Genomic DNA, 15,194 nt, shown 5'->3' with positions numbered 1-15,194 from the left:
TTTTCTAACACAGCATTTCAGGGACATTTTCTAACATTCATACCTATGGACAATTTGGAGTCGCTAATTAACCTAGCATGTTTTTGGAATGTGGGAGGTACCCGGAGAAAAAACCCACGCATGCACAGGGAGAACATGCAAACTCCACACAGTGATAGCTGAGGGTGGAATTTAACCCTTGTCTCCTTGGTTAACATGTTAGCATTTTAGCTAATTGACTGATATCTAAAGGCAAATACACACATGGCATTATGTGAGGACACTATGGGACTGCCTTAACACTTTTGGGACTTGAAGATGTCTTGCTAGGTACTAGCATGGTAGCCATTGGCATGTTAGCATTTTCTAACACAGCATTTCAGGGACATTTTCTAACATTCATACCTATGGACAATTTGGAGTCGCTAATTAACCTAGCATGTTTTTGGAATGTGGGAGGAAACCGGAGTACCCGGAGAAAAAACCCACGCATGCACGGGGAGAACATGCAAACTCCACACAGAGATGGCCGAGGGTGGAATTGAACCCTGGTCTCCTTGGTTAACATGTTAGCATTTTAGCTAATTTACTGATATCTAAAGGCACACTATGGGACTGCCTTAACACTTTTGGGATTTGACGATGTCTTGCTAGGTGCAAGATACCTCAATCGGATTGGGGAAAGGAATATTCCACCCCTGGGAATCCCATTATATATTCATTTGGATTGGTACTTTCGGAATGAGGTGTATACAAAGGTTACATTCTTTTCCGTTTGAGCAAATAACCCGAACGGAATTGGAATATTTTTGGTCCATGTAAACGTGGCTATTGTTTAAGTTCATCAGTCCATTTCCTGTACCTTTGCGTTCCCATCTTTGCAAAGCTGCCTGGAAATTTGTCTCTTATCGGAGATGAATAAAGTATCTTGTCTATCTATTTGTCTATCTCTGCCATTTTTTGCTGTCTTTTGTCCTTCTTTTAATCTTTTGTCATTTTCCTTATTGTGCTTTTGCAATATTTTCAATGCTGCCTTCCTTTTTTTGGTCCCAGCTTTTGTCTGCCTGGACCAGTCGAGCTCATTTCCATTTCACTACCACCCACCCACCCACCCACCCTCCACTCTGCGGAGGGGAACTGCCAGACACCCTTTCTCCATAGATAAAGAAATGCTTCTTGTTACACTCCAACAACGGCACACTATAGAGAAAATAAACAAAGCTTTGTTGCTCTAAGGTCGATGACACAAGTGCATTTTTTTTTGGTGAAAGTTGTTGTGATATGAAGCTTATGTTTTTATAAACTACTTAACTTATCACTAAATGAATACAATTTGGTGAGAAGAGGTGATAAATTATGCACGAAGAGTCCAAAAATTGTATGCAAATTCGACAGTGAAACTAGCTCAGCAACGTGTACAGGACCTGTTCCATTGAGATTAAGATAATTGGTAATTATCTTGATATTAATCAACTCGGCGTAGGTGCAAGCCGTGCTGGATTTGTATTATACTCGATGAAGCTCAGGTCTCTCAGGCGCTGGCCAATTTACAGATGGAAAACCCGACTTGATGAACAGCGAGGCAAAAATGCGTAGATTGCTGATAATGTGAAACACACATCAGGGACATGGCTGACATGTTTTTTTTTTTTTTACCAAGCACTCAAGACCAACAATGTGCCGCCGCCGCGAGTCGTAATGGGAACAGCCAGTCTTTACCACTTTGACAACTTTTAGCTCGGTAAAGCGTATACCGTAATCCCCTCGACGCTGCGCTTCAAATTTGATGGCTGCACCTTGAATGTAGCATTTTTAAGCATAAAAGTGGTTACATGAAGTAAAATGTAAATAAGTCACTTAAGACGCATTCAAAGATGCTGGGATCGTTTTTACTGTAGTGTTCTTTACTGCAGTACATATAAGTCACACTTTTTTTTATTTTTTTTTTTATTTTTATATGTCCAAAAGGAGTAAGAAGAAGCAAAGCTTATTAAATCCTACCCCTCCATCTGGTACTTTTACAATCAGTAACTGTTACACATTTGTTCACTTCCTGCTTTCCTAATATAGTTTAAGTTGTTTTTTTTTTGTTTAAATTTTTTTTTTTTAATTTTATTTTTACTACTATTTTTATTTTTATTTGTACTCCAGTTTCCTCCCACATTCCAAAAACATGCTATGTTAATTGGTAATGGTAATGGTTTAATTTCATTTGAACATGCATCAGATTACAATTGAATGCATCCCATAATCAGTTCACAGTTCCACATGTCCAAAAGGAGTAGGAAGAAGCAAAGCTTATTAAATCCTACCCCTCCATTTGGTACTTTTAAAATCAGTAACTGTTACATTTGTTCACTTCCTGCTTTCCTAATATAGTTTAAGTTGGGGGTTTTTTTTGTTTTTTAATTTTTTTTAAAATTTTTCAATTTTATTTATACTACTATTTTTATTTATATATATATATATTAATTTATATCTATATCTATATAAAACATTTTTAATTTATTTTTAATTTTATTTATTTTTAATGTTTTTTATTTATTTTTAATTGGTTATTTTTAGCCTTATGTATTATTTTAGCTGTTTGAAGATGAACTATATCAGCAAGTTGAAGTATTTGTGGAGTATTTGCAGGTCTCACAGCAAGGTGCCACTGTGTGGAATTTCTCCCCGTGCATTCGTGGGAGTTAGTATGTTCTCTGTCGGCGGCAATATGAATTATCCTTACTGACCTTTTTTTGCAGTACATTTAGTGAGTGAAAATTGCTTTTATAGTTATTAGCCCATATTTCCACACAATAAGTAAAATATGGTAGAACCAGAGAGCAATAAAGAGTGTATATTTGACGTAATGTCTGTTTTGGTCAAGTAGTTTGTCAAATAAATTACCTGCAAAAAATCCGACTTATACTCCAGTATTTTTTTCTACCTAATTATGCATTTTTGTCCTTGTGCGACTTATACTTCGGAGCGACTTATAGTCCAGAAAATACGTTATTTACTCGGCTAAGGTCCATATCGCCCAACTCTAGTGTATTTGTATGTGGCTGCCACCAGGCTAGATATAATTAAACACTGTTTAAAATAACACAGGTCATAAAAAGACAGTTACACATTACTTACAGACACAAATTCTGCCAAATTTATATTATTAAACATATTATTAAACACTATTTGTGTCAGTATCAGCCTTTTAACATGATTATGACCATTTTTATGATTTGCTTCTTACCACCTCTCCATCTCTGCCCACCTCCACAGGTATACCCGGGTTTAATGGTGACAGCCGGGCTTATCCACTATGTGCTCAACCTGCTTCACATCACGGTGCACATCCGAGACGTGTGCGTCTTCCTGGCGCCGGTATTCAGCGGCCTCACCGCCATCTCCACCTTCCTGCTGACGCGAGAGCTGTGGAACCAGGGTGCAGGACTGCTGGCAGCCTGCTTCATTGCCATCGTCCCCGGCTACATCTCTCGCTCCGTCGCCGGCTCGTTTGACAACGAGGGCATTGCCATCTTTGCCCTGCAGTTCACCTACTACCTCTGGGTATGTATTCTTGATGGAATGGCTCCTAATTGGTGGAGGAGGCTTTTCAATGTCTGCATCAGAGAGCATTTAAATTCAAAAAAAAAAAACACCCAAGGTCAGCTGCATAAATATGGGTATTCATTAAAGCTGTATAATTCTTACATACTTTGCTAAGCCATTAAGGAACACGCAGCTTTGAATGATCTGTTTAAATCTCTGTATATATATTTATATATATATATATATATATGTCGCTATATGACTCTTCATTGCTTTGTTCCGTTGTTTATACTGTCAGAAAGGTGGCCCCGGCTCAGATGATGAATAATAAATCAGAAGTCTTGAAAGGCGAACAGGGTTTCTATGCCGACCATGAGGAGTCCCAGTAATGGCAGATGTTGAAAAGAACATGACCTTTAAGAATACAATACAACATCTAGCTCCTCTCCTCTCCTACTTTTTTTTTTTTTTTTTTTGCTTTACATTTTCGGCATTCGTATATTTGTACTCCACTTGTTTGGGACATTTAGCCTTCCCTGTACATTACGCTATCATGATGGGTTGTTGGCATGTTAGCATTGCTAGCATGGCAACGTTGGCATACTAGCATTTTTACTCTTTTCATGTTAGACACATATATAAACACTTACCACTATCATTCTAGATGTTAACATGCTAAAATTGGCATGCTAATATTAGCATAGTAACATTTTAGCTTTTACTTATGAAAACTTTCATGATACATATTTGCTGTAATTCGCTATAATGTTAAAATTACTAGCATGGCAACCGCATAGTAGCATTTTATCAATTTTCATAGCTAGACATTGTTGTTAGCATTGCTAGCATGGTAACATTGGCATACTAGCATTTTTACTCTTTTCATGTTAGACACATATATAAAGACCACTATCATTCTAGATGTTATCATGCTAAAGTTGGCATGTTAGCATTCCCGGCATGCTAATGTTAGCATAGTAGCATTTTAGCTTTTACTTATGGAAACTTCATAATGGTTATTTGCATGTTACATTACTAGCGTGACAACCGCATAGTAGCATTTCAACCATTTTCATAGCTAGACATTGTTGTTAGCATTGCTAGCATGGTAACATTGGCATACTAGCATTTTTACTCTTTTCATGTTAGACACGTATCTAAACACTTACCACTATCATTCTCGATATTATCATGCTAAAGTCGGCATGTTAGCATTCCCGGCATGCTAATGTTAGCATAGTAGCATTTTAGCTTTTACTTGTGAAAACTTTCATGATATATATTCGCATGGTAACATTACTAGCATGGCAACCGCATAGTAGCATTTTAACCATTTTCATAGCTAGACATTGTTGTTAGCATTGCTAGCATGGTAACATTGGCATACTCGCATTTTTACTCTTTTCATGTTAGACACATATATAAACACTTACCACTATCATTCTCGATATTATCATGCTAAAGTTGCCATGTTAGCATTCCTGGCATGCTAATATTAGCATAGTAGCATTTTAGCTTTTACTTATGAAAACTTTCATGATAGATATTCGCATGTTAACATTACTAGCATGGCAACCGCATAGTAGCATTTTAACCATTTTCATAGCTAGACATTGTTGTTAGCATTGCTAGCATGGTAACATTGGCATTTTGACACACAGTGGACTCATACAGTGTAATGGTCATATTGAAATGTTTGTCTTGTAGTAGAATATTTGCAGTTTTGATGATTTTTGATGTCCACTCATTTCATGTACACGACACCAGCAGCTGCTCTACATCTCGCATGTTCGTGTACAAAAAAAGAAAAAGCCGTACAGTTTTTTTTTATGAGAATCAAAGTGGGGGGTTTTGTTGTGTTGCATTCACTCGAGTAGGATTTTAATCGTTTACTTTCATCCTTAATCACAAGGGAAAGGAAAAAATACAGACTGAACATCTTTCTTTGCAATTCTCATGGAACTGAGATAAGGGGATTAGGTTTTTAATGCTACCAAAGCCTTTCAATGTTTTAACTAAGAATTGCATTCCTTTAAAAATATGTACATGCTGATGCTGGAAAATGCCATCACTTGAACTTCAATGCAAAGGGGAAAAATTAATGAAATGTTGGTTGGTTTTTCTTTACATTATTGCTGTTTTGCTACTTTTTGAAATCCCAGTAATTGACTGATTACAAGAGAGTTGGGAGGGTGGGACTCCACCAAGTTAGGTTATTGCCTGTGTTAATCTTCTTCAGGGATGGGGCCCACCGGCGTACTTCACGGACAGTATCGGCGAACGTAGTCGTCTCCGCACACCCAACACGGCATGCTGTGTGAGTGGAGTGGAAAGTGCGATGTAATTTTGTTGTTGCGTTTGCTGCTATCCTTGTGGAGTAGTTGCATATTAGCTCATTCGATACCATAGACCAGGGGTGCTCATTAAGTCGATCGCGAGCTACCGGTCGATCGCGGAGGTGGTACTGGTCGATCGCGGCGTGACATTAAAAAAAAATATCATCCCAGCATCAATGCCGTCACTTGATTGATATACAGGGCAGCCATTCAGATGACAACTGAATGTTGCCCTTCGGGCGACCAATCAAATCAAACAACGTCTCTAAGTGCAGCAGAACTTACGATGTCAGCCTATCATCCATCCCCGTTACTTGATTGACATACAGGACAACCAATCAGATGACAACTGAATTTTGACCTTTAGGTCACCGCTCATGCGTAAACAACGATGCAAAGTGCTAAGATAGTCGGCGAATTGCGAGATTTTAAAGCCCTCGCTAAAGTTTATGGTCACTAAAATGAGTGAAGGAGCTGGACCAAGTAAAAAGGCAAAAACTGGACCAAGTAAAAAGGCAAAAAACATATCACTTCCATACGGATATGGATTATTATACGGATATTATGATACGGATATTATCCATGACTGATAAACATTTGGAAGTGTGCTTGAGGCTGGCTATCAGCAGCTACTGTCCGGACTATGCATCCCTGGCTGGTTCAATTCAGTGCAAGTCATCAAAGTAAACTCAGGTAATTACAAAAAAATGTTAATAGTTAATTATGTGTGTTTTGCAATATTGGCTCATTTGGTTATGTAAGGTACATCAACATACATTGTATGTACAAATAATCCTCAATACATTTGAAAATAAATAGATGTTTTGCATTTTTGTAGTGGGTAGATCATTTTGACTCGGTCATTTTAAAAGTAGCTCGCATGCTGAAAAAGTGTGAGCACCCCTGCCATAGACGTATTTATACGCTCGCTCCCATACATATTTTGCGTTGTTTTTTTTGCACGCGAGAGGCACAAAGAGGTGATGATGCAACTCGTGACGATGAGTTGTTCCACCAAGGAGGATATGTGTTGAATGAAAATTTAACACACGGACACACAAATGTGAAAATTTTCGATCTTTATGGTGTTATATTGTTATATATTTTTTTTTATGTAAAAATGAATGGTATCACTGTATGGTAATATCACCCTGTACTTCAGTATGATAAAATTAACGGTAAAATAAAAAAATAATAAAAAAGACAATTATATTAGGAAAGCAGGAAGTGATCAAATGTTATGATACAATAGGACCACAAAAAAAGTATTTGACAAATGGTTATATCACCTCGTACTTCGGTACGGGACAAAAAATTACAAAATTTAAAAATTAACACCAAAAAAACAACCTTAAACTTTATTATGGAAAACAGGAAGTAAAAAAATATTAATAAAAAAAACTATATTAGGAAAGCAGGAAGTGAACAAATGTAACAGTTACTGATTGTAAAAGTACCAGATGGAGGGGTAGGATTTAATAAGCTTTGCTTCTTCCTACTCCTTTTGGACATATGGAACTGTGAACTGATTATGTGATGCATTCAATTGTAATCTGATGCATGTTCAAATGAAATAAAACCATTACCATTACCATAAAACAACCCTTTTTTTGTTTTGGTTTAGACCAGGGGTTCTTAACCTTTTTTCAGTCCATTAAATATAAACACTGTATAGATTTTTAATTAATGTAATTAATTTGTTTTTAAGGCTGCACGGCGGCCGAGTGGTTAGCACGCAGGTCTCACAGCGAGGTGCCACTGTGTGGAATTTCTCCCCGTGCATGCGTGGGTTTTCTTTTCTCCGGGTACTCCGTTTTCCTCCCACATTCCAAAAACATGCTAGGTTAATTAGCGACTCCAAATTGTCCATAGGTATGAATGTGAGTGTGAATGGTTGTTTGTCTATATGTGCCCTGTGATCAAGAAGTAACAATATTGGAATCAGATCGGAAGTTAAAAATCGGATCGGTGTGTTCCTGGTTATTATCCTACAGACGTGTTTACACTGTGGAAAATGTTTTATTTTGATCATATCAACCTGCACAATACAGAACATTAGGTTAGCTTCTGTTTGCCATCGACCTCATGTCTAAGTAAACAAACCCATTATCACGCAACACATTCATATTCATATTCAAGACAACATTCAAATTGATGAAAAGCATGTCAGAAAACAGCAGTAGATTCCAGAATCATTTCTTATTGTTCATTCTTTTTATGTCTCTTTATTTTTTTTTATTAAATCTGTATCAGCTGCATGCTGCTCACCCACTGAGCTGCCTTTTTTTTTTTTTTTTTTTTAAAGCTGAACAGGTCAGCAATTCTTTCAGGCATGTTTGCTCCTCGAGAGTACAAGCGCTGAATCCGTTATCGGCCTGCGCTTAAATCTTTTACAGAGAGGATCCGTCACGTCGGCTGCTGGCCGTTGTGACCTGTCATATTTTCGCTTTTATTGTGCCGTGTCTAAGCAGTCAAAAAGCGCACGTGAATTTGCAGCTATTCCTCTTTTTGTCGTCGTCATAAAAGCAGAAGCGACAACATGTATTAGTAGCCACTTTTACATGAGTTTTTCTTTTTCCGAATGGAATCTTTCCGAAAGCAATGGTATACATGGAAAGGAATATTCCAATGGCGTGTCTACATGCGCCGCTATAATCAACCAGAATAGTCAATGGGGCATGTGCAGTAAAACATTCATTTTAAACTTGTATATTTCGGAGGTATAGTTTGGGAGTGTTAAGTTGCCGTGTGATGAATTTAGTGTTATTTCCAATACAATGACATTGTGAGACTGTTAAATTCACCAACATCACGTGATACCGACTTCCTCCAGTTTTTCTTTCACTTGTTGGAATAACTCCGTATTCCCAGTTTTTCCTTCGTCCAAGTCTTGAAATTTAGTTTGAATCAAAAACAAATTTTCCACAGCAGTCCAGCGCCGATTCTGGTCAGCAAGTTCATCGAACTCCCAATCTCATTCCACTTCGGTTCCAATGTTCACATGAGGAGTTTTTCTCTTTCCAAATGGAATCTTTCCGAATGACATTTCCGAAAGCAATGGTATACATGGAAAGGAATATTCCAATGGCGTGTCTACATGCGCCGCTATAATCAACCAGAATAGTCATTGGGGCATGCCCAGTAAAGCGTAAACACCAACATCACGTGATACCGACTTCCTCCAGTTTTTCTTTCACTTGTTGGAATAACTCCGTATTCCCAGTTTTCCCTTCGTCCAGTCTTGAAATTTAGTTTGAATCAAAAACAAACTTTCCGCAGCAACGTCATATCTCAGCATTCGTTAAAAGAACGCTACCCGGGAACAGGAAAAGATAAAGTTCAATCTTGCTAATATTTTAATAATTAATCTCAGCATATGTTTTATATAGATATGTATTTTATTTTTTTAATAAAACTGGACTTGTGAATGGCGTATAGAAGGGTTTAGATTCTGTTCCACAGATGGCGCTAATGCACACGAAAGCTGCTTGCTAACCGCCAATAAACAACAGAAGAAGAAAAACACCACGAAGAAGAACGCAGTCTGACAACTTTCCGATTGAACGGGTACAAGATACCTCAATCGGATTGGGGAAAGGAATATTCCACCCCTGGGAATCCCATTATATATTCATTCGGATTGGCACTTTTCTTTCGGAAAAAGGTTACATTCTTTCCGTTTGAGCAAATAACCCGAATGGAATTGGAATATTTGGGTCCATGTAAACGTGGCTAATGATGAATTACACAGTAGCCACGTTTACATGAGGAGATTTTCCGAATCTTTCCGAATGACGTACCAGAAAACAGTGTATACATGGAAAGGAATATTCCAATCTCCCGTCTACATGCACCGCTATAATCAAACGGAATACTCAATGGGGCATACGCAGTAAAACGTAAACAACATCACGTGATTCATCGAAGATTGCGGACGAGAGTGTTATTACGACGGTTCTTGGGACAGTTGTTACGCTTTTTCGCAGTTGCAAGTTTTTCCGGCCGTCCAGTCTTGCAATTACGTTGAGCTTTACAAGATACCTCAATCGGATTGGGGAAAGGAATATTCCACCCCTGGGAATCCCATTAAATATTCATTCGGATTGGTACTTTTCTTTGGGAATGAGGTGTATACAAAGGTTACATTCTTTTCCGTTTGAGCAAATAACCCGAATGGAATTGGAATATTTGGGTCCATGTATACGTGGCTAATGATGAATTACACAGTAGCCACATTTTCCGAATGACGTACCAGAAAACAGTGTATACATGAAAAGGAATATTCCAATCTCCCGTCTACATGCACTGCTATAATCAAACGGAATACTCAATGGGGCATGCGCAGTAAAACGTAAACAACATCACGTGATTCATCGAAGATGGCGGACGAGAGTGTGATTACGACGGATGTTGGGACAGTTGTTACGCTTTTTTGCAGTTTCGAGTTTTTCCGGCCATCCAGTTTTGCAATTACGTTGAGTTTTACAAGATACCTCAATCGGCTTGGGGAAAGGAATATTCCACCCCTGGGAATCCGATTATATATTCATTCGGATTGGCACTTTTCTTTTGGAATGAGGTGTATACAAAGGTTACATTCTTTTCCGTTTGAGCAAATAACCCGAAATTGGAATTGGAATATTTAGGTCCATGTATACGTGGCTAATGATGAATTACACAGTAGCCATGTTTACATGAGGAGATTTTCCGAATCTTTCCGAATGACGTACCAGAAAACAGTGTATACATGAAAAGGAATATTCCAATCGCCCGTCTACATGCACTGCTATAATCAAACGGAATACTCAATGGGGCATGCGCAGTAAAACGTAAACATCACGTGATTCATCTAAGATGGCGGACGAGAGTGTTATTACGACGGTTCTTGGGACAGTTGTTACGCTTTTTCGCAGTTGCGAGTTTTTCCGGCCGTCCAGTCTTGCAATTACGTTGAGTTTTACAAGATACCTCAATCGGATTGGGGAAAGGAATATTCCACCCCTGGGAATCCGATTATATATTCATTCGGATTGGCACTTTTCTTTCGGAATGAGGTGTATACAAAGGTTACATTCTTTCCGTTTGAGCAAATAACCCGAAATTTGAATATTTAGGTCCATGTATACGTGGCTATTGTTGTTACACTTGGCTTTGACTAAGTTCTACCATAGCCATCTCAGTTTTGGGGGCTGGGCAGGTGGGTGGTGGGTAAAAAAAAAGAGCAAAAATGGTACAGTCCATGGTCACTGGAGTCCTGATGGTGTAAGTCTGTCACTTGTGGTGATGTCCATCCAAAGTGATTACTCATCCTCTCCTTCTTGTGCTGTGTTCCGTTTGCCAAGTGGTCTGAAAAACAAACCTCCTGGCCATGCACCACTGCTTCTAATTATCAGTCTCATTTACCCAAATTTGTCTTTGCTTTTTCCTCCTCGCCATCTTTCTTTCCCTTTCTTCTCCCTTAATTGGCTTTGTCTTCTGTTGTCCGTGACATTGCTTTGCTCTTTGTTCTCTCTCTTTTTTTTTTCTTCTTCATATATTTCTTTTACTCCACAATCTTTTTGCCTGTGTCATTATTGCACTTTGTGGCCGTCTACTTTCTTCCTCATAAATGCTTGTTAATTCTCCTTATAATCCCATCGTTGGATTCATTGTCTGGCTCCTTCGTTTTTTATCTCCTAATAACCCATTTGAAGTTGACTCAATTATAGCGTACCTCTCAAATTGTATCCTACTAGGGATTTCATTGGGATCGGAATTCCTGTATCGAAAATTTCCGATAACGGTAGATGTCTGATCCACGAGGCACGTCTGTGTTTTCGTGTTGTCAGCAAATGTAACGTTTTAATAGGTTTGAGTTATATGACTTAATCAAGCCTGAAATTACACACTAGCAAATAAATCATAAAGGTAGTATTCATGATTCTTGCTGATGTTGGTTTGGTATCAGTATCGGCTGATATGCAAGGCTGCGATATCGGTATCCGAAATTGGAAAGATGTAACGAGACATCCCTAGTAAAGTGCTCTTCCATGAATTCTATTTATGTCTTGGTCATGCAAAATACAGTATGATTTGCATTTTTATGTGATTACGATAAAATTGTACAATAGTAAAATTGCCTTAATTTCATCAATCCATTCCAGATGGACTCAAACCAAGACGGACTCTAACCAAAGCAAATTTTCCCATTAAAAAAAATATATATATAAATCCAATTAATCCGTTCCACATAAAAATGTTAACACATTTTACAGATTTTGAGAATTATAATTTTACATGCACAAAATAATAACATAATAAATAAACAACATTTAACATAACTTTTACCTAGTTTAGCAAAGAGGAGATAATGTTTCTAGGGCAGTACATTTTTTTTTAAATACAGTTTCTGCATCCTTTACACAAAAAAATCTATGCAGAGAGGTGTGTTTACTTACCTATGAATTGACAATTGTCGTAGCTACGGTCTTAAAGCCATAAAATTCGGAGTCCAGGTATTTGTGTGTACAATTCTGTTATAAAAAAAAAAACAGTATTTTGGACACTAAACAATAAAAAAATGTTGCCAAAATTTTGAATGTTAACCGAAAAACATGCTAACCAGGGTGGATGTTAACCGAGGTACCGCAGTATTTAGAAATGGAACACTTAATTAGTTGAATTTGATTCTAACCAGTGTGGATGTTAACCAAGGTACCGCTGTATTTAGAAATGGAACACTTAATTAGTTGAATTAGGTGCTAACCAGTGTGGATGTTAACCGAGGTACCGCTGTATTTAGAAATGGAACACTTAATTAGTTGAATTAGATGCTAACCAGTGTGGATGTTAACCAAGGTACCGCTGTATTTAGAAATGGAACACTTAATTAGTTGAATTTGATTCCAAGCAGTGTGGATGTTAACCAAGGTACCGCAGTATTTAGAAATGGAACACTTAATTAGTTGAATTAGAAGCTAACCAGTGTGGATGTTAACCAAGGTACCACTGTACTTAGAAATGGAACACTTAATTAGTTGAATTAGATGCTAACCACGGTGGATGTTAACCAAGGTACCACTGTATTTAGAAATGAAACACTTAATTAGTTGAATTAGATGCTAACCAGTGTGGATGTTAACCAAGGTACCGCTGTATTTAGAAATGGAACACTTAATTAGTTGAATTAGATGCTAACCAGTGTGGATGTTAACCAAGGTACCGCTGTATTTAGAAATGGAACACTTAATTAGTTGAATTAGGTGCTAACCAGTGTGGATGTTAACCAAGGTACCGCTGTATTTAGAAATGGAACACTCAATTAGTTGAATTAGAAGCTAACCACGGTGGATGTTAACCAAGGTACCGCTGTATTTATAAATGGAACACTTAATTAGTTGAATTAGGTGCTAACCAGTGTGGATGTTAACCGAGGTACCGCTGTATTTATAAATGGAACACTCAATTAGTTGAATTAGAAGCTAACCAGTGTGGATGTTAACCGAGGTACCGCTGTATTTATAAATGGAACACTTAATTAGTTGAATTAGAAGCTAACCAGTGTGGATGTTAACCAAGGTACCACTGTACTTAGAAATGGAACACTTAATTAGTTGAATTAGATGCTAACCACGGTGGATGTTAACCAAGGTACCACTGTATTTAGAAATGAAACACTTAATTAGTTGAATTAGATGCTAACCAGTGTGGATGTTAACCAAGGTACCACAGTATTTAGAAATGGAACACTTAATTAGTTGAATTAGGTGCTAACCAGTGTGGATGTTAACCAAGGTACCGCTGTATTTAGAAATGGAACACTTAATTAGTTGAATTAGATGCTAACCACGGTGGATGTTAACCGAGGTACCGCTGTATTTAGAAATGGAACACTTAATTAGTTGAATTAGATGCTAACCAGGGTGGATGTTAACCAAGGTACCGCTGTATTTAGAAATGTAACACTCAATTAGTTGAATTAAAAAGCTCATCAAGATGATGAAAGTTCTGTGCAATAATTACAGTAATATTTTTCACAATATATACTGTAGTTTTCACTTTACATCTTATTTAATACTTTTTTTTTCCCTTTTTTCCAGGTGAAATCCGTGAAGACAGGCTCAGTGTTTTGGACGATTGGCTGTTGTCTCTGCTATTTTTACATGGTAAGTATAGTTCCCCACAAACGCTAACATACTTGGTTGATATTTTTGATATATTTTGATATTTTGAGGTTTTTATTCCCAGATATTTTGATTGCAGTTTGACAGTAATCTGGTTGAGGAACAAAACCATTAAAGTACTAAATCTAATCTGTCTACAGATCACACATCTGTCTACATCACATATTACGTAGCATAGCATTGTGGTTGTCAGTGGTGGACCAGGCATACCTTGCGGGTACTTCAATAAAAAAAAAATTATAAATAAATTGCGAATTCGTGCTAGTGCTCAGTCCCACATAGAATAGTAGTTGTTTATTTTTTGGCTGGCACTGTTAAGACTTTGCATTCTGTGTTGTTGTGTTATTATTTAGCGCCGTACCTAACAATGATTTTCTTGGGACCGGGCTTAGTCATCTTCTAAAATTCTAAAATGTTACCAGTCCCAGCTGAAAATCTCTACGGTGGAATTTTTCCAGCTGGCAGTAGTAGTCAAACAAAACAAATCACAACCCAAGTTCATCGATCAAGCTGGACTTCAGCATTCAAAGGGGGGAGGGGGGACTGTAATGATGGGCGAGACGAGGCCAGTAGGGGAAGAAGTGAGTGAGAGATAAATATTACAGAATCAATAGAAACCATTGAAACAAAGGAATGGTTTTTGAGTGGGCGGGAACTTAAGAACATACACCTGCCTTACTCCTAACAAACATGTTTCTATGGTAATGGTTTTATTTCATTTGAACATGCATCAGATTACAATTGAATGCATCACATAATCAGTTCACAGTTCCACATGTCCAAAAGGAGTAGGAAGAAGCAAAGCTTATTAAATCCTACCCCTCCATCTGGTACTTTTACAATCAGTAACTGTTACATTTGTTCACTTCCTGCTTTCATAATATAGTGTATTTTTTTTTGTTTTTATTTAAATTTTTATCCTAATATAATTTAAGTCTTCCTGCTTTCCTAATATAGTTTGTTAGTTTTTTTTATTTAAATTTTTATCCTAATATAGTTTTTTAATTAAAAAATGTAATTTTAAATTAAACAAAACTAAAATAAAAAATTTTTAATTAAAATTTTTAAATTTTGTTGAATTTAAAATTAAAATTAAACAAAACAAAATTAAAATTTTAAAATAAAAATGTTAAAATTTTGTTAAATTTAAAATTTACATTTAAAAATTGTATTTAGCAAACAT

The 15,194-nt window shown here is 37.1% G+C and overlaps 1 protein-coding gene across 2 annotated transcripts in view; it reads left to right on the top strand.

Annotated features, from left to right (window-relative positions):
- Positions 1 to 15,194, top strand: part of stt3b (STT3 oligosaccharyltransferase complex catalytic subunit B) — a 65,801-nt gene that overhangs the window by 23,987 nt on the left and 26,620 nt on the right. For both annotated transcript variants that reach the window (XR_009119189.1, XM_058046358.1), the window contains exons 3-4: positions 3,244 to 3,531; positions 13,928 to 13,993. Coding sequence is in view for 1 of the 2 variants with exons in the window: in XM_058046358.1 (XP_057902341.1) it covers positions 3,244 to 3,531; positions 13,928 to 13,993 (354 nt within the window). In the remaining variant the exon portion in view is untranslated. The remainder of the gene's footprint in view (positions 1 to 3,243; positions 3,532 to 13,927; positions 13,994 to 15,194) is intronic.

The sequence above is a fragment of the Doryrhamphus excisus genome, chromosome 14 (genome assembly GCF_030265055.1).
Source record: "Doryrhamphus excisus isolate RoL2022-K1 chromosome 14, RoL_Dexc_1.0, whole genome shotgun sequence".
NCBI lineage: Eukaryota > Metazoa > Chordata > Actinopteri > Syngnathiformes > Syngnathidae > Doryrhamphus > Doryrhamphus excisus.
This window is presented reverse-complemented; position numbering and strand designations above follow the sequence as displayed.